At 30.6% G+C, this 26,807-nt stretch overlaps 1 protein-coding gene across 1 annotated transcript; it reads right to left on the reverse strand.

Annotated features, from left to right (window-relative positions):
- LOC142317949 (tRNA (cytosine(72)-C(5))-methyltransferase NSUN6-like) lies at positions 1-24,092 on the reverse strand. Its single transcript, XM_075354482.1, has 5 exons — positions 24,070-24,092; positions 23,064-23,262; positions 18,395-18,694; positions 7,778-7,936; positions 1-105 (listed from the first exon to the last, which is right to left on the reverse strand). Exons 1-5 carry the CDS (start codon positions 24,090-24,092, stop codon positions 1-3), a joined length of 786 nt encoding a protein of 261 aa, XP_075210597.1.
- Between the last annotated feature and the right edge of the window lie 2,715 nt (positions 24,093-26,807).

Consider the following 26,807-nt stretch of genomic DNA (forward strand, 5'->3'; position numbering starts at 1 on the left):
TTATGGAACTGGTATTGAAGAATCTTCATTTAAAAGCAGTTTCAACTCGAGACAAATTATACATTGCCAACGCTGAAGAAATGCTATTAACAACTTAACAGATTTCTAATAACAAGAAATTTTCAGGACTTATGCTAACATAATTATTTGCCCTAAAGCGTATTTATGTACACCAGCAACAAACTGTGCAGCTGAAATATTGTTTTCCACACTACCAAGAATCAAAAATTATTTGAGATCTACACTTTCTCAGATGAAATTTATTCACCTAGCTGTTTTATCAATCGAAAAGGACTTGATTAAAATAACTTGATTTTCATGATTTTATTAATGATCAGCTCAATCAAAGCAAGACATAAGCAGTTTTGATGTACTAAAGTTTCACTTGCTTTAGAAATTTCACATACATAAGTTAAGATTATGGGTAATATAATCTTCATATTATACTTAAAAATTGTTATTTGTTAATACCTTCTACACCATGTTTTGAAAGTTGATTTTCATTTTTGTAATTATGGTAGTAAAGTATACAAATTTATCATAGTAAGTATGAGTACACCAGTAGGGATATATTGGTGTACAGCTTGTTTATATTACTTTAAAATTTTGAAAGGAAATGATTAAAAATTTTTATGATTTATACCCAGAGACAGTAACTAAATTGCTTGTAAAACATTAAATTTTGAAAGAAAAATTTCACTCATGCTTAGAATATGCCTTGGATTGTAATTAAAAGAGTAATCACAAAGTTCCTTTCCAAGATACAACATACAGTCGTAACACTGTATGTCACCAGGTGATTGCAAAGGTTAATAATGGAGCTGCTCATTTACTCAACAAACTATTAGTTTCTTAAAAGTTGATATTTTCATGTGTTCAGTGAGAATTTTTATTTGTGCAGTGTAAGTTAAGTTAAAATGGTACGACAAATGAATATTCAGTTTAAGAAAGATTTGTTGCTAGTGTTTGCATGAATAAGCATATAAACATGACAGATTCATTCATTATTTTGGTATGAAAACTGCATTAGTAGTAGCACTCCTGATATGTTTCTATACAAAGGGAAAGCCTTTTCTACTGGCTTAATTCTTAATTTGAAACAATATGGACATCCTTTCAGTTGACTGAATAGCTCTGATATTGAGGAATCCAGTTTACTATCCCCTCAAGTCAACCAGGAAAAGCTACTTCAGAGTTAAAATATTCCCTGTTCAACACTTCAGAAATAATGAAAAAGAAGATTTTGGGTTTAAATCCTTTAAGCCTGCTTGTATTGATAACTCTCTGATTAGAACATTGCTTTAGGGGAAACTTGTTCGAAATTCTAAAACATTTTTTCTGTTCAATCATGGAAAAACCAATGTTTTTTCTCTGATAAATGTGCCGTTTATATGATTAATAGATTGTATTTTTGGTATGCCCCCCTTTATGGATATCAGAGACCTCCTACCACATGTAATGATGGGAGCAATAACTGAAATGTATCTTATGGCTGTACGTTTTTTAAGTAAGATTTGAAAATTATTTTATTCCTCAGCCATGATTACTGGTATGGAATTAACTGCCATTTTACAGCAAGATGGAGCTCCAGCTTAGAATATTCAGTCGGTAAGGTACATTTTAAATGAACATTTTGAAGGGTGACAGATTACTGGGCTTTAAAGTTCAGTGGCTGCAAACTACACTGAACTTTCAAGTTCAGTGCTTAATGCAAACAACACAGCTGTGTTTTTCAGCTATATGTTTTGACCTGCACAGACATTATTAATCTTGTCCATGAAGGCTCACTCTCCAGTATTAGATATGATGTCATAATATATGACTATGATATGATTTCTTTGTCTAGTACTGTTTATTTATAGCTTACAAATTATGTTAACAAAGTTAAACAATAAAAAATGAGCTAACAAAATACAATATAGGAGCTTAAAATGCCAACTATACGTTGATAAATGATAAATCCTTTTAATTAAAATTAAAAAAATTTTCAAAAATGGTGGGTGATAGAAATATTCTTTCCGAGTTCATATTCATTTTCAGCATAAAAAAACAGAGTAAAATCCTACATCCCATGTTAGGAAATAAAAATTATGTGTTCAATATCATCAATAATAAAAAAATAAAAAATATCAGAAGTTATTACTGATATAACATTTTATATACTTTTCATTTAAAAAAAAATGTGTGTATGTAATTTAATAGGCATACAAGGAAGTCATCTGGTGTCCACATCAGATTTTTTTTCAAATCTGTTAACATGCTAATTTTGAAAAATAATAATTTAGTTATTCTTAAAATACACATTATTCACAGTCAAACCAGATAACATAACTGTTTTTAACACAAAAGAAAACAAATTGTATGCTTTATGGTTATTTTTTTATCAAATAATCTTTTTAAAATTTCCTGTTTCAAAAACAATAATACTTTGTTGAAAGTTTTTTTGACTAACATCTACAATCTGTTCTCTTTGAACAATGAATAGATGTGTTGACTGTATGTATTTGACTTGAAGAAGAGAAAGCATAATAGCAATTTTATTATGATTAGCCTTGTTGCAGCTGCTGAAAGATGATAATGAAATGAATTTTTTATAGCGTAAGAAAAAATACCATGCCTGACCGGAGACACAAGCCAGAACCTTCAGATGAAAGACAGAAATGTTACCACTCAACGTTGGAAATTGGCAGTTTTTAAATTAACCTGAATCTTTTATGACTTCATTTGACAAACAGATAGTTTTAAATTTTTATTTTATAAATTGTTCAGTTAATACTATTTTTATCTGTGTTTAATTTTATTAGATTCAATACACTATTATTTAATAAATGATGATCACTTCCATACTTTATATTTTAAAATGCTGCTCTGATCAACGTACTCTCATGGTTTTCATGGTACATAATAGAGGACCTCCTTTTGTACTTGTAGAGACATACACCATTCTTTTCCGTACATGTTATGTATCTATTTCTTGCAAGCAACTTTGGATGCTATGGTCATTAGCTACTAATAAATGCCTGTTACATGTTAAGAAACTGTACCCTGCAAGATAACTAATATTTATGTTCAGTGATCCACATAAAACTGATTTATTAAACATCCCCTCAGCTGTTGGCATTATATCCTTAGTTCATACCTCTAGTTTTCTGGTTCCACTCCTTGAAACATTTTAAGGAATACATCAGAATGAAAGCGATAATACTCCCTACTGTCTTAACCAGACAAGACTTTTTAATATTATGTTAAATCTACTTAATAAGCTAGATTGTTAAAGATGACAAATATTATAAAAAGGTAAGTTTTAGACTGCAAAATGAAAACTAGTAAATTCAAAATAGTGTTCATTATAATTAGCAAATAATAAATTCAAATTCTGAATTAGTAGGACATTTAAAAAATTAGAGAAAATATGAGTTGAACTTGAATTACAATAAGATGGTCCAAATTTCTGCACTAAATGGCATTGTTCTTCTGTCAAACCACACTGCAATAAAAACAAATTAAAAATAACTTTGAAATCAGGGATAAACATATGCACATACATCAACCACAGTAATACCAGTTAAAAAATAAAACCAATTGATCAAGAATTGGTTAAAATTACTACAAATGAATAATATTAAGTAGATAAATCTGTGTTAATGAAATGAATTACACTCATTTTATTTTTTCCACAAATAAACTTTTTATTTACAGTATTACTCAATGATAATTGCAGGACAAATAAATAATCATTTTTATTTTAGGTTATTTTTATTGAGCATAGAGAGACACATGCAAGGTTTGATACAGAAAATACATGGAATTTTGAATTCTCCCAGGGTTTGTAAATCCAATTGTCAGAATTATTTTTTTATGTTAACATTGGTAGCCATATTGGATGCTTAATTTATTGTTGAAAAGGTTACATGTGTTTTGTAATGATCAGTGACTTTTAACTTAAGGAAAAAATGGAACAAAGAATTTGCATTAAATTTTGCTTTAAGAATGGAATAGAGTAAAGCACCACATTGGAAATTTTGAATGTTGCTTTTGGTGAGGACCATGAAGACGAAGATGATGAGCACCCTGGATGTCCCAGCACAACAACCAATGACATCAAAAAAGTAAAGAAAACACCCAATTTATGGCAATTGCACCATGATAATGCACGTGCTCTTACTTCACTGCTTGTTCAAGAATTTTTGGCCAAAACAACACCATTATGCCTCAGTCTCCATATTTGCCAGACATTGCCCCCCTGTGACTTCTTCCTATTCCCCAAACTGAAAAGAGCCATGAAAGATGACATTTTGTCAACATGACGAAATAAACACAGAATCGCTAAAGGAGCTAACACCATACCAGAAATTGCATTCTAGAAGTGCTTCGAAGTTTGGAAAAAGCGCTGCCACAAATGTATTAATCTGAAAAGATGTACTTTGAATAAATAAGTACTATGATGAATAAATAAAAATCTTTTGCGAAAAGCTAAAATTCTGCAAATTTTTTCATCAAACCTCACATGATACCTAAACTGTACAAAGTAATTAAAAATTTATATATACTTAAACTGCAGTCTATAATACTTCAATTAAAAAAAGTTATTTACTCAATAGCAGATTTTTAAAAAGTATTTGTATTAATCTTAAAAATTAAAATTATTTTATATAGATGCAAGCAAAAATAAGAAAGTAAAATTTTACTTCATGATAACCTTTCCATGACTCACACAAATCTGTACCAGAAAATACCTTCCTTTTTTACTTAACATAAGGAAATTAAAAGGAATAAAAGTATATAATGAAATGGCTAAAGTCTTAGAAACTTTAAAGTAGTGAAATAATAATAGTTTATGTTTTTACTGGCACAATGTAACATTGTACATTATTCAAAAGTGTGAAAGAAAACAAATGCTATCCAAAACAGAGAAAAAATATTCTATCTACCTGTGATATTCAAGGTTTTCCATATGTATCAAGCAAAATTAGGAAAATGATTTAATCCCAATTCAACGTAAAAAACGTTCCACTTTTAAGAAATAGTGCTTTTGTTTTGCTACAGACTGGAGCGTAATTTCAGTTATTATAAGAATGCTTTTGAACATTTTTAATATATATATATATATATATATATATATATCTTCAAATACTGAATAGTTTGTTCCAGGTTTTGTTCGTAGAACTTGCTGCAAGATATAGCATTGAACCCTAAAAATTTCAGCTATGTATGATTAGCTTTAAAAACTTACATATTATATGGACATCCTGACCACCATACAGGAAGACACTCACCTTGTAACCACCAAGCCACCTGCTCAGTTCCTAGCCCCCAATGTGCTTTAACGAAGGAAAGTCATCTTTTTGATCCTCTAAATCTGAATACATATTATAATCAGTTTGAAAGCAGGGATTATAGAATAGAAACTAATTGTACCTATTCTGCATCAATTTTATATCTGAATGATTTATTATAATATGGAAGCTGTGTTTGGTATATCAACAATTTATTTATTTATTTTAATTATATTTTTATAATAAATATTTTGTCATGTTTTAGCCTGTTATTTAACATGTAGGTCACTAATGAACTGCTGTTGAATCTCTTATCTTGCAGAAATAATTCCTACATAATCATTTATTAAACAAAACAGATTTAAGAAATAACAATTATGGTGAATACACTATGATTTCTTTACAAGAAAGTCTAGAATGATAACTCTAATTTGTGCTATTTGTATAGGAGTGTCTTCATCATTTCCACTTCACTGTCTATTTAACCCTTCATGGGCGGCAATATCTTATGACTGTAAGCAGAAGGCATTTTCAAAAGAAAAAGTTCATGCAAAAACTATTTAAAGTAACTTAAAACACGCATTCATGCATAAAAACAGGCACAATATACATTGTGTTTTTGAATTCATTGTTGAATTTTGAATTCTGCCACCGATCGGGTTGAGGAACAATGTTTAATTATTTTACGAGATCTTACACGAAAACGGTTTTTCATGCAAAAAACACTGAATAATAATAGTAACAGAATAATGTTGATGGTAATATAAAAACAGCAATTTTGTAGTGCACCTAGGCAGGGAATAGTATATATGGTTTTATTAGAATAATAATGTAAATATTTTTATTCATATTCTGAATTTTTGTCTCAACAATTTTGTTTGAATTCAAATGAAGTTTTGGAAGGAACAGTTTGTAAACAAAATAAACAAATACTTAAGAATGATCGAAAAACACAAAAAAATAATGCATGTGTCTTGTGACATATGCATGGTCATTGAACTCATCTGATAACTCAAGTAAAATGGTTCCCAATCATGTTGTATCAGTAATTCCCATCTCAAAATGATTGAAAGAAATGATCTCTTGGAATTTATATCTAACTACTTGAAGACAAATAGCCGCTCATATTCAGAGACCCATATATGGGTTTCCACCTGTGAAGGGTTAATTTCTATTATGTACACTTTACTGAAAACAGAAACTCAAAAACCTAGTGTCACTAAAAGATAAAAGCACCAGCTGCAGCAGTTTATCACAGGGAATTAAGGTAATGAGCTAAATGTTTCGTACATAGAAAACCACTATAACAGCTATTACATGAGGGCTGTTTAGAAAGTAATAAATTTTTTGGTATACAAAATCAAGAAAAGAATTAATTAAACAGTTTTTATTTTAAATGTTTATATATAACATTTATTTTTTATATTGAAACTATATCCCAACATAGCCACCATACAAATTCACACTTTAGCGTGATAATATTTTTTCTATACTTCATTGTACACTTCTGCCAACCAGTTCTTCAACCATTCATTGACAACTTCTTTCAGCTCATCATTCAATTAACTTGTGCATTATTTCCCATACTTCATCATCAGTAACAATGTGATCTGAAAGTTTGTCACCATCTTGAGAATAACGAGAATAAAAGCAGCTTACATTCTTTGACTTTTGTAATCAGACAGAAATCAACATCTCTATTTGGCATTCATAACTTTGTAACCAAGATGGATTGTTACAATTAGATGAAGTAAAGCTCTTCAAATTTCAGGAAAGAAACTGTAAACCATCTAACATAAATCTATTCTCTTTCACTTTTACCATGAACACTTTTCTTGAGTTCATCAATGATTAGGTATGGTTGACCAGAATATAATGATGGTCATCATCATGCACATTTGTTAATCCCTCATCAAACATAATGCACCATTTACTAGCCGCTGCTTCATTCATCACACTATCGCCACAAACTTCCTTAATTTGTCTGTAAATGTTTATGGGCCGAAATGTTTTCAAGTTAAAATCACACTATGCACTTCACATTTGGCAGGTTTTTCTTTTTCGTCTCGCTTTTTAAAAGCATGAAAAAATACACACATTTGTAGCGCTGTAGTTTAGCTTACAATGAGCTTGCAGTGGAGGGAGTTTACACCCATAATGACCAGCAGGGCTGGAGACATGTGACATGCTCAATCATTCTTTATTTTCGGGCAACCCATGTAATATAACAGAATTTAATAACAATAACTAAAACTACTGAACATAATTGTGTAAGGATAAACAGAAAATTTTTGAGTCCAGTTAAGTCAAAGAATCACTTCAGAAAGAATAAATACATAAAAGTAATGTTTTTTTCTCAAGGAAAATTCAATTTGTCACTTTAGTGATCTCTAACTCTTGATACCAATTAAAAACATAAAGGAGTGAGACATTTTTGGCTCAATTCTTACGCAAAAAATACTTTTTATTTTTTAAATACATCCAAAAAAAAATTAACTTACATTTTTATTGCCAGGACCTCCAACAATCAGTTTAGCAGGAACAAGCTGAAGATCTAGAAATTCATTCAGCACCCAACTAACCATACTTTCATTTTCTGTTACTAATAATGTGCATGTACTGAATACAAGAGTACCATTTGGCTTCAATAATTTAACTGCCTGAAATGATAAAAATCAGTAGAATTAATTTTTTGTAGTGTATAAAGAGATATGTAACATCAAAATAACTACTCTGTACTAAATGTTACCTGATTAATCTTGATGTCCTGAAAAATCTGAAATAATGCAGAAACTCTGTATTATGATGGGGAGTAAGGAGTACCAGAAATCATTTTATCTTGATTGTTATCTTAAATTGCAAGTAGGCTAGTGCATGTTTGATGTGTAAAGTAGAACAACTTTGTTAAATATAAGATTTAATGCATTACAGTGTTAAAGATCAACATATGATTTACCTAGGAGACTTTACAGCCTCGCGATGGGTGCATGGCAGCAAGAATGGCATGTCACAATTAAGGGTAGATCCTTGTATAGATTTATGCAGCACCTCTAGTTCGTTTTTAAGGGCAACGGGAGCCCAAGTGCTCTCCAATCACGTGAATTTAAACCAATATTTGTTTCAGATCTTCCTGGCAGCTGATGAGCCATGTATTTGTGAGGAGGTCCAGTCGAATGAAACAACATGATGTTCGACTGCCCAGCTGTTGGGGGCGCTAGAACTCAGGCCACCCTGGAACTTAGAGGTAAAGGGGAAAATTGGCCACTCACAAGCAGTGAGTCAATGTGGCGAGAGTCGCACTGTCTGACTGTATGGGCATTCCTTGATGATGTTGCTTTGTTTAACAGGCATAAGTAATTTATCTAAGGGAAAAACTCCTGCCTTGCTGCTAAGGGAAGCTACCCAAGAATTATGGCTGGCCACCAGCCAACTAAAGCTCCCAAGCGCTTTAAAATGGTGGATAAATACTCACCATTCACATTCAGTGACCAAGGCGTGGCAGCTAAGTGCTGTCTTGACGATATAAATTTATTTATTGAAGTCATATATATTTTTAGTAGTTGACAGGTGCGCCCACCCATTTTAGTTATATATGATAAGTGAGTGGTTGCGACACGTATACTGGTGGTGTATGGCAATGCGCTTAGTCCACTCATGCTGTTAGGAAAGCTTTAGAAGCTATTAAAGACACTGGTTGCCAAACTGTTTCGCAGCTCAGTAGCCATTTATCACACAGACATTCAGTCTTATGCTTTAGGGCGACCAAATGGGGTGGTGGTAGGAGAAATGCCATGCAAACCAATATGATTTACCTAAAGCTGGGCCAAGAAATTAAAAAATTAAAATTAAATTGAAATATACCAAATTTATTCTAAAAATTAAAACAAGAAGATAGAAAATTATAAGAAAACTACTGAAGAAAATAATATCAGTATAATCAAAAATTAAATACTAATCATACTTCTACGATTGACTGATTAATATTATTTACTTTATTTTAAGCAGGGTTCTATAGAGATGCGGAAAGTATGGAGATAGCTCCGTACTTGACTGTCCATCCAGTCACCCTTTACCGTTTCTCTCTCTTATTAATATTAGCAATAAATAATAACTTAATTCTAGTAAATAGAACAGGATTGTTATTTAAGTATCAGGACATTATCAGAGTGGGTGACTGATAACAGAGAAAGGGAGCAGACCAGGGATAAATAATTGTTTCATTTCCTAACAATATGATGGTTCACTATGCCTAGAAAGTCTCTCAGAATGAGATATAGCGTATTTTCTCGGAATAATAAAAAGGTATGATTGTTTAACCATTGGGCTTTGAAAGGGTTCTTTTATTGTTCAATCATTAGGTTACTTTTTTTTTTTTTTGTCTTCAGTCATTTGACTGGTTTGATGCAGCTCTCCAAGATTCCCTATCTAGTGCTAGTCGTTTCATTTCAGTATACCCTCTACATCCTACATCCCCAACAATTTGTTTTACATACTCCAAACGTGGCCTGCCTACACAATTTTTCCCTTCTACCTGTCATTCCAATATTAAAGCGACTATTCCAGGATGCCTTAGTATGTGGCCTATAAGTCTGTCTCTTCTTTTAACTATATTTTTCCAAATGCTTCTTTCTTCATCTATTTGCCGCAATACCTCTTCATTTGTCACTTTATCCACCCATGTGATTTTTAACATTCTCCTATAGCACCACATTTCAAAAGCTTCTAATCTTTTCTTCTCAGATACTCCGATTGTCCAAGTTTCACTTCCATATAAAGCGACACTCCAAACATACACTTTCAAAAATCTTTTCCTGACATTTAAATTAATTTTTGATGTAAACAAATTATATTTCTTACTGAAGGCTCGTTTAGCTTGTGCTATTCGGCATTTTATATCGCTCCTGCTTCGTCCATCTTTAGTAATTTTACTTCCCAAATAACAAAATTCTTCTACCTTCATAATCTTTTCCCCTTCTATTTTCACATTCAGCGGTCCATCTTTGTTATTTCTACTACATTTCACTACTTTTGTTTTGTTCTTGTTTATTTTCATGCGATAGTTCTTGCGTAGGACTTCATCTATGCCGTTCATTGTTTCTTCTAAATCCTTTTTACTCTCGGCTAGAATTACTATATCATCAGCAAATCGTAGCATCTCTTTTCACCTTGTACTGTTACTCCGAATCTAAATTGTTCTTTAACATCATTAACTGCTAGTTCCATGTAAAGATTAAAAAGTAACAGAGATAGGGAACATCCTTGTCGGACTCCCTTTCTTATTAGGGCTTCTTTCTTATGTTCTTCAATTGTTATTGTTACTGTTTGGTTCCTGTACATGTTAGCAATTGTTCTTCTATCTCTGTATTTGAACCCTAATTTTTTTAAAATGCTGAACATTTTATTCCAGTCTACGTTATCAAAAGCCTTTTCTAGGTCTATAAACGCCAAGTATGTTGGTTTGTTTTTCTTTAATCTTCCTTCTACTATTAATCTGAGGCCTAAAATTGCTTCCCTTGTCCCTATACTTTTCCTGAAACCAAATTGGTCTTCTCCTAACACTTCTTCCACTCTCCTCTCAATTCTTCTGTATAGAATTCTAGTTAAGATTTTTGATGCATGACTAGTTAAACTAATTGTTCTGTATTCTTTACATTTATCTGACCCTGCTTTTTTTGGTATCATGACTATAACACTTTTTTTGAAGTCTGACGGAACTTTCCCTTTTTCATAAATATTACACACCAGTTTGTATAATCTATCAATCGCTTCCTCACCTGCACTGCGCAGTAATTCTACAGGTATTCCGTCTACTCCAAGAGCCTTTCTGCCATTTAAATCTTTTAATGCTCTCTTGAATTCAGATCTCAGTATTGTTTCTCCCATTTCATCCTCTTCAACTTCCTCTTCTTCCTCTATAACACCATTTTCTAATTCATTTCCTCCGTATAACTCTTCAATATATTCCACCCATCTATCGACTTTACCTTTCGTATTATATATTGGTGTACCATCTTTGTTTAACACATTATTAGATTTTAATTTATGTACCCCAAAATTTTCCTTAACTTTCCTGTATGCTCCTTCTATTTTACCAATGTTCATTTCTCTTTCCACTTCTGAACACTTTTCTTTAATCCACTCTTCTTTCACCAGTTTGCACTTCCTGTTTATAGCATTTCTTAATTTCCGATAGTTCCTTTTACTTTCTTCATCACTAGCATTCTTATATTTTCTACGTTCATCCATCAGCTGCAATATATCATCTGAAACCCAAGCTTTTCTACCGGTTCTCTTTATTCCGCCTAAGTTTGCTTCTGCTGATTTAAGAATTTCCTTTTTAACATTCTCCCATTCTTCTTCTACATTTTCTACCTTATCTTTTTTACTCAGACCTCTTGCGATGTCCTCCTCAAAAATCTTCTTTACCTCCTCTTCCTCAAGCTTCTCTAAATTCCACCGATTCATCTGACACCTTTTCTTCAGGTTTTTAAACCCCAATCTACATTTCATTATCACCAAATTATGGTCGCTATCAATGTCTGCTCCAGGGTAAGTTTTGCAGTCAACGAGTTGATTTCTAAATCTTTGCTTAACCATGATATAATCTATCTGATACCTTCCAGTATCGCCTGGCTTTTTCCAAGTGTATATTCTTCTATTATGATTTTTAAATTGGGTGTTGGCAATTACTAAATTATACTTCGTGCAAAATTCTATAAGTCGGTCCCCTCTTTCATTCCTTTTGCCCAGCCCGTATTCACCCACTATATTTCCTTCCTTGCCTTTTCCAATGCTTGCATTCCAATCTCCAACTATTATTAAATTTTCATCTCCTTTTACGTGTTTAATTGCTTCATCAATCTCTTCGTATACACACTCCACCTCATCATCATCATGGGCGCTTGTAGGCATATAGACGTTAACAATCGTTGTCGGTTTAGGTTTTGATTTTATCCTTATTACATTAGGTTACAAAGCAATGATTCTTTAAACCTGATAAATAATTAAATATAAAAGCAAAATTAAAACTATGGAAGTATAAAAAATTATTCATTTTTATCTGGTATAAACAGGAAATACCTTGATACATAGATTCTGAAATAAATAAATAAATAATATTTCATTAACTAAACATAAAAATATATATAAATATATATATATATATATATACATACATAAACAATTACTGTAAAGTGAACTGTATACTATCCTGTAATAATAAAAAGAACAAATCGAAAAACTAAAATTTAACACATTTAAATACAAAAATTGTCAGCCAAACTGAAATAGTTTGATTTCCACGGCCATATTTACCACCTTCGATTTTTAGACTCTGGGACCACAGTTAGATATGAGATGAGATGGTAATTTTATAGCGAGTGAAAATGCCATGCCTGACCGGGATTCGAACCCAGGACTTCCAGATGAAAGGCTGAGACATTATCACTCGCTCCATGGAGGCTGGTGGCCATATTATCACCTAATAGAAATTAAAACTATTAACAGTAAATCCAAATTAAAATTAAAAAAAAGAAGAAAATAATATCCTGTGGATTTATTTCTTTATAAAGAAATTAACTTGACCAGCACGAATCAGAAAAAAATAAAATACTGCAAGCATATGATAACCTAATCTAATTATGCCAATGACTTGTTTTTATTATCTATAATTTTTAAACAAAATAACTTACTGAATTTACATCAATTTGACAACTGCAAATTGTTTTTTTTATATCGTTTTCTTTTTTTAAGAAATTTAAAGCCAAATGAGGAGAATGGGTAGAACCATGTCAGTCAGTATAGTCATGAAAGATGTTTTTAAGGATATTTAAAAAGAGAAAGAAAAACTACGACAGAGCTTTTTAAGCAAGCTACAAAAGATAAAATCAAAGACCCAGCTATAATAGTCCAGTGAACAGTTGACAATTGAAAAATAAAATTATTTGAAAATGTAAAAATGAGACTATATCTATTGAAGTGAAAGTATAATGTTCAATGGAGTAAGTCATTTTAATTAAAGTTTATATCTACTTCTTTTTCATTCTTTATTTTTTCTCTTAAGTATTAAACAACATTTCAAACATAATTTTACCATATAAAATAACAAATGAAAAATCTGACTTCAACAACAGCTCCAAAAAAAATCTTTAAATTACATTGAAGAATAAAAAATTGTGAAATATTTATTATTCCGTATTGTCTTTCCTTGTGAAGAGTATCAGTCAAGAGACAGACTCAGCACAGTGCATAGTCATACACATGCTCGATTATACATCGTAAACATACTTCTGAAGGTTAAATAAATCAAGAAGTTTGCCATTATCTTCAGGATGCTAGTATCCACAAAAGACCAAACCTAAGGAAATCATCCAAGTGAGAAATCCATCATGACAATATGTCAGCCCATTTCTCATACCTACTCCAAAACCTTTTAACTCAACATTTTGTACTGTAAAAGCACTTATTTTTAGATATGGTCCAATGTTATTTCTGGGTTATTACCTGAGCTGAAAATCTTGCTAAAAGTGTAATGAGAAAAGAGAGGACATTGTGATGTGAATTCCACTCTAAAAAAGACTCCTAGAAATATTCTCAACAACAGGAAAAGTGCTGAAATTTATGTACATTATGTATAAAAAGTCCAAAAGTCGCGCACATCAAATAATAAAAAAGTAAGACATACGTAATAATATTTAAAGATTTATTTATTTACACAAAATGGCTGCCCCGCTCACTAATGAATATAGAAAATCTTTATAACATGTTTGAAGTAACTTTGTGGAGCACATGTATACTGATATTAAACTCCGTTGTTATATTCATCTTTAGTTCCTCCAGTTTTTATAGACCTTTCCTTTAAGATCACAGCAAGAGATCTGGGGACATCAAATCAAGAGAATGTGGGTACCATAATTCTTTAGAGATGATACACTCCCAAAAAACTCGTGCAAGAAATGCATGGTTTCATTAGATGTGACATGTGGCACTGTCCTACTGGAACCAACAATCACGTTCATTATTTTCAAGAAGCACAATAAACTATGTAATGATGTCTTGGTATATAACACTATTCACTGTAGTTTTAAAGAAATGGGGCCCACTATTCGACAACATGATATGGCACACTGCACTTCCATTTTTTGAGAGAGTTGTAAGCTTCTATACATAAAAAAAAACATAAAAAAAAAAATAAAATACTAATTTTTAAAGAATTTGTTTAAAAAAATGAATTTAATAATGTTGGGATTTGCAAAACAATGTACTAAGACTATGCTGCTTCAAAAGTTTATATCCTAAGATTGCTCTCTTTAAAATCTAATTGGAATACCATACTGTCAGATAGATCCGATTTAGTGTAAACATGAGTAAAGGAGTCTCAAAATTAATCATTCAATTAAAATCAGAAATTTATATTTAATAGCTTAGTTATCCTTTTAAATAAAATTACATAATAATGAAAAATTGAGAATTCTAACATAAAACTTAAACTTAGCTAGAGCCCTAAGTTATTTACCATTATACATTATAATGAATAATTATACATTATTTATTCGTTATGAAACTAACTATTTATATATATAAAAAAATAAAAACAAATAATAAGAACATACAAAACAAACTCTTTTGCTTAATGAATGTTTGACTCAGAACATCCATTATTAATCTTCTTGAAATTCGTAGAAGCCTTATCTACATGAACTTTGATATTCACATATTAGAATTTCTCAAATTGTTTTATTAATACTAATATGGAATTGGCCAATCTGAAATTAATTCTAGTTGTAATTTTGAATATAATTTATCAATATAACAAGTATCATTTTTAATAGTTCTTTATTAAATAGTCAACGGATTAGTATTATTGTAATGGATCCATTGAAATATTGTTGCGGAGAGGCCTTTAATAATAAAGTTTCTCACACCTGTATCCAGAATAAAACATAAATTATAATTTTTTGAACGGTTTTACGAACAAAATCACTGCACTGAAGCTCACACTGACAAATCTGAACATAAACTGCATCTTGTCTATGGTCTCCCGATATAACCCTACCACCATACCTTAGCATTATAAGTCTATGTGAATGCGTAACACTTTCTGTGGGAAAGTGCTTTCTGTGGGATAAGTTTGTTCCCATTGCAAGCATGATGTCATACTATGATAAAATTTAGCAAGAATGAGTGATAAGAATTGAATCATCAAAAAATAGTTTATTCTTATCTAATTATGTAATGATTATCCACATCAGTCTTCTCTGAATAAATTCATTTAACCTCGCATTTTTAAAATTGTCTATCGACGTAACACAAAATTTATAAAATAAAAAGTATATAATACTAACAAAGTAACCAACTTTGCCCTATGAGCCTATTTTAGACAAAATTAATAATGGTTACAGTGTAAGCGGTTTTCATGTAACACATGTGGATTTTCAATTGACCAAATTATATAGTGACTGTTCACATAGCCACTAAGGTGAAGCCATGCCTCATCAGTGAAGAAAACACAGACACGCTCTGCAACTCCATGGTTTTCAACAAATGACTGAAACCATGTACAGTACACTACGCGCTTTTTGTTAACCGGCTCCTTCAATTCCTGAACACTGCGAATATGATGTGCATGAAAGTGTAACTGCTTCATCGCTCTCTGAATACTTCCATATGAAATCAGAGTGCGCAGGTAGTCTCCTCAACCTTTTTGAAGGTGAACACTACATATCACATTCTTAACCTCAGCCAGTTTAGCATTGGTCAAAAAGCTGGTCTCCCGGTTCTCTTCTTGTCTGCAACTGATCCACATTCTCTAAAATAGGTGATTAATCTTGTTATGGTCAAATTGTTAGGCACTGCCACATCCATAAATTTCCAATGAAATTTGCCTACAACACGTGCATATGAACAACTGGAAAAACAACATTCAACAATTTATTTTTCTTCAGAAAGCGACATGTTTACCAAACAATAAACAAAGTACTATTGCAAGATATATCACAATGGCATCTAGGTCTGTTGTTGTTAATATCCATGGTGCTATCTTGTGGTAGCCAATAGAACATTTTCGACTATACTACTATTTGTAGACACTTTAATTTTTATGTGCACAACTTCTGGATCTAAATGTATATGTGTACGTGCATATATATATATATATATATATATATATATATATATATAGTGTGTGTATGTGTGTGTATAACTTGTGAGTTTAACTAGCAGTAATTTTTGTTTTTATACTGGACCTGAGATTTTGTTTTTTGAAAAATCAAATGAAATCATCCATTCAGATGAAAAAATGACATTGTGCTTTTTTTAACACTTTAATGGCTTTTTACAGTAAAATCAGTATTTTTCAGATAGTCCCACACTTATATTTGTTCTGTTAACTGGAATTTTTTCTTTTTCAGTATGTAAAAATCTGTGTAGACAATAAATTTTATACATAAACCAGTGAATTTCACATTATTAAAAGAACATTAATATATACAAGGAATAAAGTACAAAATAAAACTGTTCACAGGAAATGACTTGTAAGAGTGATTACAATCACACTGCAAAAAGCAACGGATTCTGTAGATAGCATTCAATCATTTTATTATCAGTCTGTTATTTACTCTTCCTTGATGATGAGTAATGATACCCATGATAAATAAACTCATAACTTGTTGGATTGGTCTGTAACATTATTTTTAAATAAAAATTATTTTGAATCTATGTAAAGGGAGAAGTAAAAGTAAGATAATGGTGAAATTAATTTTTTGGAGATTATACAGATTTTGTGATGAAAAGAAAAATAGAAGAGCTAATTTGAGACAAATAAAGTTTTTTAGGTGAATGTACATGTTTGACAAATGCAATGCTGAAACACTAGTTAATTACAAGTGGTGTTCTTGCCATGGAATTTCGATCCATTTCAGAGTGAAGTCTACAGGATCTTTAAAAATAAAATGTTTTCAAGACCTGCTGCAAAATTCTGATTGTGTTAGGAATTCTGTGATGGAGCTGTGGTATGGGAGGGTGAATGATCTTGCTCCCAAAAGCAGACCAGATCAGAGAGAGTTTTGGTGCTTCTTGTTAGAATTTCCAAATTGAATTTCTTAATTGTCTTTGACAAATTAAGAGATGAATTTGGGTAACTGTAGGACAAAATTGTTATTGTTGCAATCAACACTTGTTTAAGAGGTATGAGAACAGAATTTAAATGTTTCTAGTACAAAAAATAAATATTTAATAGTGCAGTCTAGTTTGGAATTTAGTAATGGGAAATGGTTATTTTGTGTTCTTCAGTGTTACAGAGAGGTACAGGGATTGCGGTTTCATAAAATGGTTAATCAGTTACTTGAGAGGGCTACAAATTAGAATAGATAAGCGAAATTGGAAGAAGCCTAGTACAAAGGTGACAGTAAAGTTGAGTAAACACACTGATGAAAAAGTGTGCCGAGGTATTTACATTAGGGACATCCTGACAAGAGGCCAAACTGATGACTGTGATATGTAATCAGATTTAGAAGGTCTAAAAGATGACCTCCCCATCGTAAAGCCCATTAGGACTAGGAATGAATGGGATGGTGTGGCAACCAGAATCATCACAAGGTGAATGTCTTCCTTTACGGTGGTAGGTGAACTGGCATTTACAAAAATTGAATTCTATGGAAATAACAATCATAAAAGAGTATATGATATACTATCAAAACTTAAATATGTTGTTTAGAATTAGTGATGTGGAATGCTGACGTTAATAATTATTCTCATTCAGCTAGTCAAACTGTTCAGAAGGTTCAACAAACACAATGGGGATTTTTTGGACAAGCCCCTTATACCCCAGACTTCATACCTAGTGAATTCTCTAACTTGCTTCAAATCAAGAAGTAACTCGACCCTCAGCAGTACACATTGAAAATTGCAGTGTAAACCAGCTTAAATCTCATTCAGCTGACTTTTGTGCACAGCATCATAAAAAACTTTATTTCTCAATATTAAAAGTGCTTAAAAAATAAAAGTGATACGTAAAAGTATATTTGCAAATATTCAACCAGTATAATATAAAATTACCAATCTTTCTTTCTTTTGAGATGCAAACATTTATAGATAAATAAAATTACTGATGTTGAACTTACTGCTTTAAAAAGTCTTTTCTGTAATAAAGGAAATGAATCTGCTTGCTTAAATGAAAGTGACTGAGAAAGTTGAGGTCGCTGACCTAATGCACTACATGGTGCGTCTAACAAAATGCGATCAAAAGTATTTTCATTATATGGTGGTGCTTTCACTCGGCATCTTTCAGTTATACAATTACCATCAAAAGCTTTTGTTGCATCAAATACATAAGCAGATACATTATTCAAATGTTGATTTTTACAGTTTTCTTTTATCCTTTCAATTTTCTTCTCAGTTTTATCTAAAGCAATTATTTGACCCTGTAAAAAAATAAGCTAGCATGTATACTTAACATAATCACAATCTATTTCAAGTTCTTAAACTTATTTTTAAAAATTGTTTTATTTACAATAGGTAATTAACACAGACTGACCCCTTTACGAAATTTTCATGCTACACTCCTACTACATCAGATAAAAATAATAACATTTTTATTCCATTCTAAGAAAATAATAAAGAATGAGAAGAGACTAGGTGAGAAACAAACAAAGCTGTAAAATAAAAACAATACATAAATTAAGACACTAAGGTCTGTCACCCCAAAATGGTCTTCAATATAGAATTGGTTTGATTAAGACCATTAATTGGTATTCAATCCAGAACAGACACAAGTTAAAAGTACTGGAAAAAATGCTGATTTAATATATAACATAATAAAATAATATTAAACAATGATTTAATAAAGGAGATATGTGAATTGCAATAATAATTATGACTGTACTTTTATTATATATGAAACAAAATTTTGTGATAGATGAGATAAGTTCACTTAAATAGTACAATTACTATATCTTGAATAATTTAGTATATTTGGTTCTTTGGTCTTGTTGGGTTGGGAGAAACAAATCGAATAATATTATTCCGTAGACATACGTTATCCTTTGACATACATAATAAGTGTTAAATCATTCTATATAAGAAACTAAGTAACAAAATTACTGAATATATAAATTTTGTACTACTATATCCAATGTGTAGGGGTTTTGGAACTCATTGGAATGTGAATTCACTTTTTTCTTTAATATGAATCATTAGAAATGGGTCTTTTCTTCTTATATTTTTTTGTTTGCCAATCTAATGTGAAAAATACTTAATGAAAATAACCAGTTTAAGATAGCTGAAAGAAATTTTAAAATGTAAAATTTTTAAAGCACACAAACAAAAAAAAACTGAAAACACTGAATTTATATAAAATTTGTCACTAGTGTAACATTTTCATTAGGTATAAATCAAAATTTCCAAAACCTTTTTTGCACAATAAAAATAAAGAGATTTGTTAAAATGTTAAAAAATAAACAAAAATGAGAAAAATTACAGACATGAAATCCAATACAAACAATAAAATTTCAGCTCAAAATTTCCAAAAGAATACTTTTTAACATACTTCAAAAATTAAGAAACTGCTTTGCTATTTTTTTTTTAATATTATAATAATGAATAGTAATTTTTCATAATCTTTTATACATGACAATAGTACTCTTTTAATTGAGGATAATGAATTATTTAAAATGCTGATTAACTGACAATGCAGTCAGTACTCTTATCCATCTGTGGAAGGTTAATCACACACATACAGTAAATATATAGATAAACATAATAGTAATATAAAAAAAAAACAGAATAGATTTTAAATAAGAATAAGAAATACTTATAATAAAACTGGATGTGAGTGAAAAATTGTGAGTAAAGAATCTTACTGTTTTTTTCAATTTTACTGATGCAGTGGGCGGTACCATTTTCTGCAGTTTTGGCAACTGGATGGATATTTAGTGCCATATGAAAGGATAACCAGCTTCTTATTATTTCTAGTCGAAAATCATAAAAATGACCATGCAACGTACTTAGAACATAAAAAGTATGCTTTAACAAATGTTGCAAAATATGGATAAAAAGTTTTTTGTACTATCGAATGTTTTTCTACTACAAAGGTATTACACCATCATTTGATCTTGTCCATCTATTCCAAACATAAATTTATTTTAATTTAATACAGCTACTTGCTTCTCCATCACAGTTCCTCTTTTGTTTGTGAAAAGGCCCATTTCATTCCCAAAATCAGTGGTAATAGAATTAACAGTAGTACACTTGTCATGACATTTGTCAATGTCAACTCCATTACAGAACATGATTTGTGTTCTTCTTTTTTTAGTTTTTTGGACATTAAATCTTGTGGATTATTTTTCCCATCAGTTCTAAGAGTACCGATACAGCATGTGTCTTGGTCAAGTAATTTGGTAGCTAGACCCATGCTACCAAAATTATATTGTCACACTACACGACCATTACCTAGATTTTCTTGCAATAAATGCATCACTACCTTTTCTCAATGACTAGTAACCACCTAAAATGTCTGTAGCCCCTTTATGTACATGAATTTTAAGAACCAAACCATTTGATTCAGTTACTATATTCAATTTCATGTCAAATTAATGATGCTTGTTTTTTATATATTGGTGGAATACTAAATGACCATGCCAGAAAACCATGGACTCATCTAGAGATAATTCTTTGCCTGGGTAATAAATCTTTATCACTTTATTATTAAAAAAGTCTATTACTAGCCTTATCTTTTGTAGACAGTCAACAGCATTATTGCTGACAGATGAGAAATGTAAACACCTAAAAATAAAAAAAAATCTGTTTCAGGACATGTACTTTCTAAAACTGGTGTGTCAAAACGTGGATCAGTCATCCAATAGTCACTGAGACGAGATAATGAAATGGTGTCAATGTAAGGCAGTAAGGCTAAAAATATTTTTAACTCTACAAGAGTAACATCCTTCCAATCTGTAATATAGGATTTCATCTTTGCTTGTAGACAAAACTTCTATGGCATATTCATTAGTAAACTGGACAATAGTTGCAAAAAATTGTCAACAAGCATTTGAAAAAAGTCTATAGGCTTGGCGTCAATTGGAATTGGAATATGCATTTCTTGTTGTTTTGTAAATATAAATTACTTTAATGTACCTGCATCTTTCTACTGATTTCTAACCTTTATATTTTCATTACTCAGCTTTATCATTGAGAACCTCAGCTTCACTCACAGAACTGGTACTCAAAGTTTTTGAACCCGGAAAATACTCATCTAAATAGTCTTCTAAATTTTTCTAACTATCTTCTAAATATCGCAGTAATTTTTCACTATTTAACATTTTATTTCTATCAGAAGTAGAGTTTTTGTTCATGCGTGGAGTCCAGAAAGACCTAGTGTGTCATCCATTTTAAGCTAAAACTGTACAGTGTTGAAGAAAAAATACATAACCGACTATAATATGTACTAAACCACAACTTTTCAATAACACCACAACAGCAAAACAGTCGCTTCAGGTACACCAAACTCATAGTACAGTAGTAGAAATGATTAGCTACCACTACTCTGATCACAGAGGGTGGTGCTCCCGAATGCAGCCGAGTCACTCTGATCGTAATAGTCGGTAGTCAAAGTGTTAAGAACAGTTGGCCCTCATTTTAAAAATAGTAATTATTGATGGTTATCCATCCTTTGTACAGGTAAAGAAAGTATTCTGCACATCCTGACCCCGAAGGGGAAGACACCCTCCATGTGGCAGTTTTGGTCGCCATGACACACCATCCCCTCCACACCTAGCTATTATGGGCTTTACCGAAGGTCATCTTCAGAACCTCACAAAAGGCATCTCTCAGCCTTGTTCTTGCCTCAGTTAGGATGCCACTTATGGGAATACCACATGATAGTCCCATCAAACGATGTACTACTAAAAAATGAACTATTAAATGAAATATTAAATTCCCTCAGCAATCCGTTCTTTTGCCAGGTACCTGATGAAATATTTCAACAATTACCTATTCGGTCTGGTTTTTCCAATTCTCATGGAGATCTAATGATGAGCAAACAATTAGCACTATTCAACAAACACCACAAAGAAGTGATGTACTTCATTTCTCATTTTTTATTATTTGTTTTTAGTCAAGTAACCAAAAGCAAGTGCAGCCAGTTGCGTCACACACACAGCAACACATGGCTGTGTTGGTTGAGTTGTCATGCGTTATATCATCATACCATTAAAGCTATTTTATAAACAAGAGATATAAAAAATGACAATCCCCAACAAAATGTTACTTTTTACATATAAATTTTAATTATCCTTTCTTTCTTTTTCCTGTTTAGCCTCTCCGGTAATTACCTTTTAGATAATACTTCAGAGGATGAATGAGGATGATATGTATGAATGTAAATGAAGTGTAGTCTTATACAGCCTCAGTTCGACCATTCCTGAGATGTGTAGTTAATTGAAACCCAACCACCAAAGAACACCAGTATCCATGATCTAGTATTCAAATCCATGTAAAAATAACTGACTTTACAGGATGCTGGAACTCTTGACTTCCAAATCAGCTGATTTGGGAAGATGCGTTCACCATTAGACCAAACCGGTGGGTTAATTGTTAATTATCCTATAAAAATATTACTTTCCACCATATTAGATGTATAGCCAAAAAATTTCAAATTGATACAAATAGCAGTAAAAAAAACCTACGAGGAAATTACAGTGACAACCTCAGCAACAAAATAAATATTTATGCAATAATATTGCTAAATTAAAAAATCAACAATTTAAATAAAAATAAATCTCACATTGAAATTACCTTTCCTTTCATTAATGAAGCAATGTGTGTAGTTTTATTGCCTGGTGCAGCACACATATCTAAAATTAAATCTTCACTTTGAGGGTTTAGAACATGACTACATAAAATTGATGGATAGTTTTGAAGTAATCCTAACTCAGGTGGTAGAGTGAAAGATGGAACACCACTCACAGTTTCCTTCATTTGAACAGCAATACCTCTACAAAAAAATTGTAAAAATTGAGATAAATGCAAATTACATAAATCATTCACTATTCATAACAATAAAAATGATGTACAACATTGGTAGAGCAAGGTAACACCTTCCACAAGTTCTACTAATTCCAAATACAATTTTATAATTTTTTTTTTTTTTTAATTTTAACCCATCAGGGAAGAGGGAGACTTGTTAAAATACAATAAATAGTAAACACACTTGAGTGCTAGTAGTATTTTAATTATCTTCATAAGAGAAAGGTTGATGTAAAAAATCTTTTCAATAATAAATGAGTTTGAAACTAAGGTTCTCAAACCTGAATAAGTCATATAATCAGCCTGCATTACGCATATCAATGTCATACACATTACATGCATTTACTTTTGTGCTCAAAATAAAATGTGCAGGCATAATTTCTTTATAAAACTAAAATATGATCAGATATAGTACATTTTTAAAAATTCTTCTTGAAAACTTGAAAAAATACTAATGTTAATGATTGAACCATAAACTATCTGCAACTATTACAGCAGTTGTAGTTGAATAAGCAAACCCCTTTGACTACTCTTTTACTAATTATCAATTTCAATACTTTCAAACCACTGTGCAGGGAGTGGAAATCGTCACTGAAGTGGATGAAGGTGGTCTCTTCCTACACTCCTGACTGCTTGAGTTAGGCCTTTTGTAGACACTTTTCACAGACATGCTTAACAACAATTAAATACATATTTTCATGAAGGACATAAAATTTTTTTTAATGTTTATTTAATTTTTCAATGTGAAAATCTGATGTTACAGTGTCAAATGTACAATTGCACTTTTTCTTGATACATGTTAAAAACTTTCTTTTGAAATAAGATTTACCTAAATTAAAATATAAAATTAAACTATCGATGTGTTTAATTTAATATTTACGTAAGGAATATTGTTTCTTTTTGCAATGTTTATTGATAATTTAAGAAAAAAGTATATTTGTTAAACTGAAAGCTCCACAGCTACAAATAAATCTTCTTACCCAGATTTTATTAAAACCCAAACAAACTAAAATAAAATTAAGCAACTCCTTTTTTCTATGTAAATTTAAACTGAAAATGCTTTACTAGTATGTGAACCTTGTAACTGACAAATAATAAAACAAAATTGAGCATTTAAATTGACCTTTCAATCTTAAAATTTATTTTTGTTCTTGATTTTGAAACAGTTTAAATAATAGTTAATTAACACATTAATAGGGAATGGCTCCGTTAGATCACTACAGTTAAGAATGCTGGATGCAAATTTTGATATTTTTTAGTGATCAGTAATTATAGTATCAATGCAACTTAAAAAGTCTAATTCAAATATAAAAAAATAAAATAAAAAATGCATCTATGGTGCAGTTATCACTTATTTATATATTACATTATTGATGATATGTATGATCAGATGGAGTTTTTTCCTTTCCTTACTTATTACAAGTTCATTAATTTTATTTAAATGTAATTTAATTGGCAGTCAAAATAGAAAATACTCTTAGATCCAAAAAACATCTCTGGGTTGGCATCCTGGAATAGTCGCTTTAATATTAGAGGGTAAGGTAGAAGGAAAAAATTGTGTAGGCAGGCAACATTTGGAATATGTAAAGCAAATTGTTAGGGATGTAGGATGTAGGGGGTATACCGAAATGAAACGACTGGCATTAGATAGGGAATCTTGGAGAGCTGCATCAAACCAGTCAAATGACTGGACAAAAAAAAAATGATGATATGTAGGCACAATGAAAAAAATTACTGAATGAAAATAACATTATTAAATATTAAAATAATTTATGTTCATATATCAGAAGTTGAATTAGACGGGATTATATTCTAAATTTTAGAACAAGGTTAGGTTTACAAGACAGATACTTTAGACTGGTTTTGTTTGCAACCTTCTATAAAAGAAACAAAGAGTCCCTAGACACTGTCATAGAGAATTTAAGAGCAATTTAGGAAAGAGAGGATGGTAAAACAAGACAACTTATAATAATACTTTATTATAAGTCGATCGGGACTAGTAAATAATCAATGATCTCAGCAGGATTAATTAAATTAAAAAAAATTAAAATTGGATCAAATTAAATTGTACATATTTATATAGTTGCATTAGTTATTGTATTGAGTATTGTTTGAAAGTTTAAAATATTTGCTCTTTCTTCCAACACGTCATGTTTTCATTCAAACCATAATGTAAGGTAATAAACAGGCTAGATTTGAAAAGGTAAAATCAACAAGAAGGAATGCAAAGAAAATTTATATCTGTTATGGAATGTTAGTGACAATTTTTTTTAAATAGTAGTGGATGGGCCTTTGAAGAAATTATGACCCTGAGCAACACCAGGAATATTAGCTAGTATGTAATATATATATATTTTATATATAAAACACACAAGTTCATTATTTAGGGAATGTAGTGGTGCAATAAATATGAGGAATTAATCTACATTTTAACATTAATTAAGAATATCTTGGAACAATTATGACAGTTGGAAATATGTGAGTTGATAATCAATAGCAATACAACAGTATTTCCATTGAAAAAAGCTGAATTTGATGACAAGTAAATGAGATTATATTGTTACTGTATTTGTAGGTTTTATGGTCCCTTCTAACTATAACAATTCAATCACAATAAACACTACATTTTTAATTATTAATCATAAATAGCTAACAAAAGACACATAAACCAATAATACATAAACAAGTTCTACTTAATTCATATTTTAATCATTATAATTGCTAGTTTAGCATAACACTTTTTGAAATTAAAAATAATTTGCATATCCCATATAAGTAATAATTAGTAAATAACTGTACTATGAATATTGTGGTTTATTTAATTTGTTTAAACTATGCTTAGTTATTGTAATTATTATTTATATCACGTATGTAGTAATTGATTATCTCACACATTCTCTCTCTCTCTCTCTATCTATTTCTCTCTGTGTTGTGTTTGTTTCAGTTAAATCAAATTGTGTTTTAATATATTATTTTTTCAATTCACATAGCTTTTATAGGTTAATAATGTATACATGGCCCAAATTATATTATTATGAGAAAAATAATTGCATTTTTTGCTGCTTTATAGAGCAGCAAATAATTGCTTTTGAAACACCTTCAAATGTTAAAGAGTTGTCATGACATTCTCAGTAATAATCAGTAAACATCATAAACTGAAAAATCTACAAAAAAGAAGTTCAGCAAGCTTTAATAAACAGAATTATTATTTCAGCATATACACATTTATTAAAATTTATTCTATAATTTACTTTTTTCAGGTTTCCTCAATAAATTCCTTTCATGGGGTTCTGTATTCCAACCTTTAGGTCGCCTCTCTTATTGTATATATTTGACACATATTAATTTTAGAACTACAAACAGGTGCACAAAGAATACCAACAAACTTTACTGATATGACACGGGTAAGATTTTAAAATATCTTGTTTGAGTGATTTGCTTTTAACATTAGATTAATTATTTTAAAGAATAATAGCATTTAAAAATAAAAATTATAAAATATATAAAGATATG

Source organism: Lycorma delicatula, chromosome 1, assembly GCF_047948215.1.
Source record: "Lycorma delicatula isolate Av1 chromosome 1, ASM4794821v1, whole genome shotgun sequence".
Lineage (NCBI taxonomy): Eukaryota > Metazoa > Arthropoda > Insecta > Hemiptera > Fulgoridae > Lycorma > Lycorma delicatula.

Excerpts from the sequence above, each read along its gene's own strand:
- LOC142317949 (XM_075354482.1), bottom strand. The coding sequence starts at position 24,092 with ATGTATCAAGAAAAAGTGCAATT. Across the intron at positions 23,263-24,069 it reads TATCAAGAAAAAGTGCAATT|AGGTATTGCTGTTCAAATGA; the intron begins GTACATTTGACA and ends ATTTTTTTGTAG. Across the intron at positions 106-7,777 it reads GAGGTCCTGGCAATAAAAAT|AAATCTGTTAAGTTGTTAAT; the intron begins GTAAGTTAATTT and ends TCTTGTTATTAG.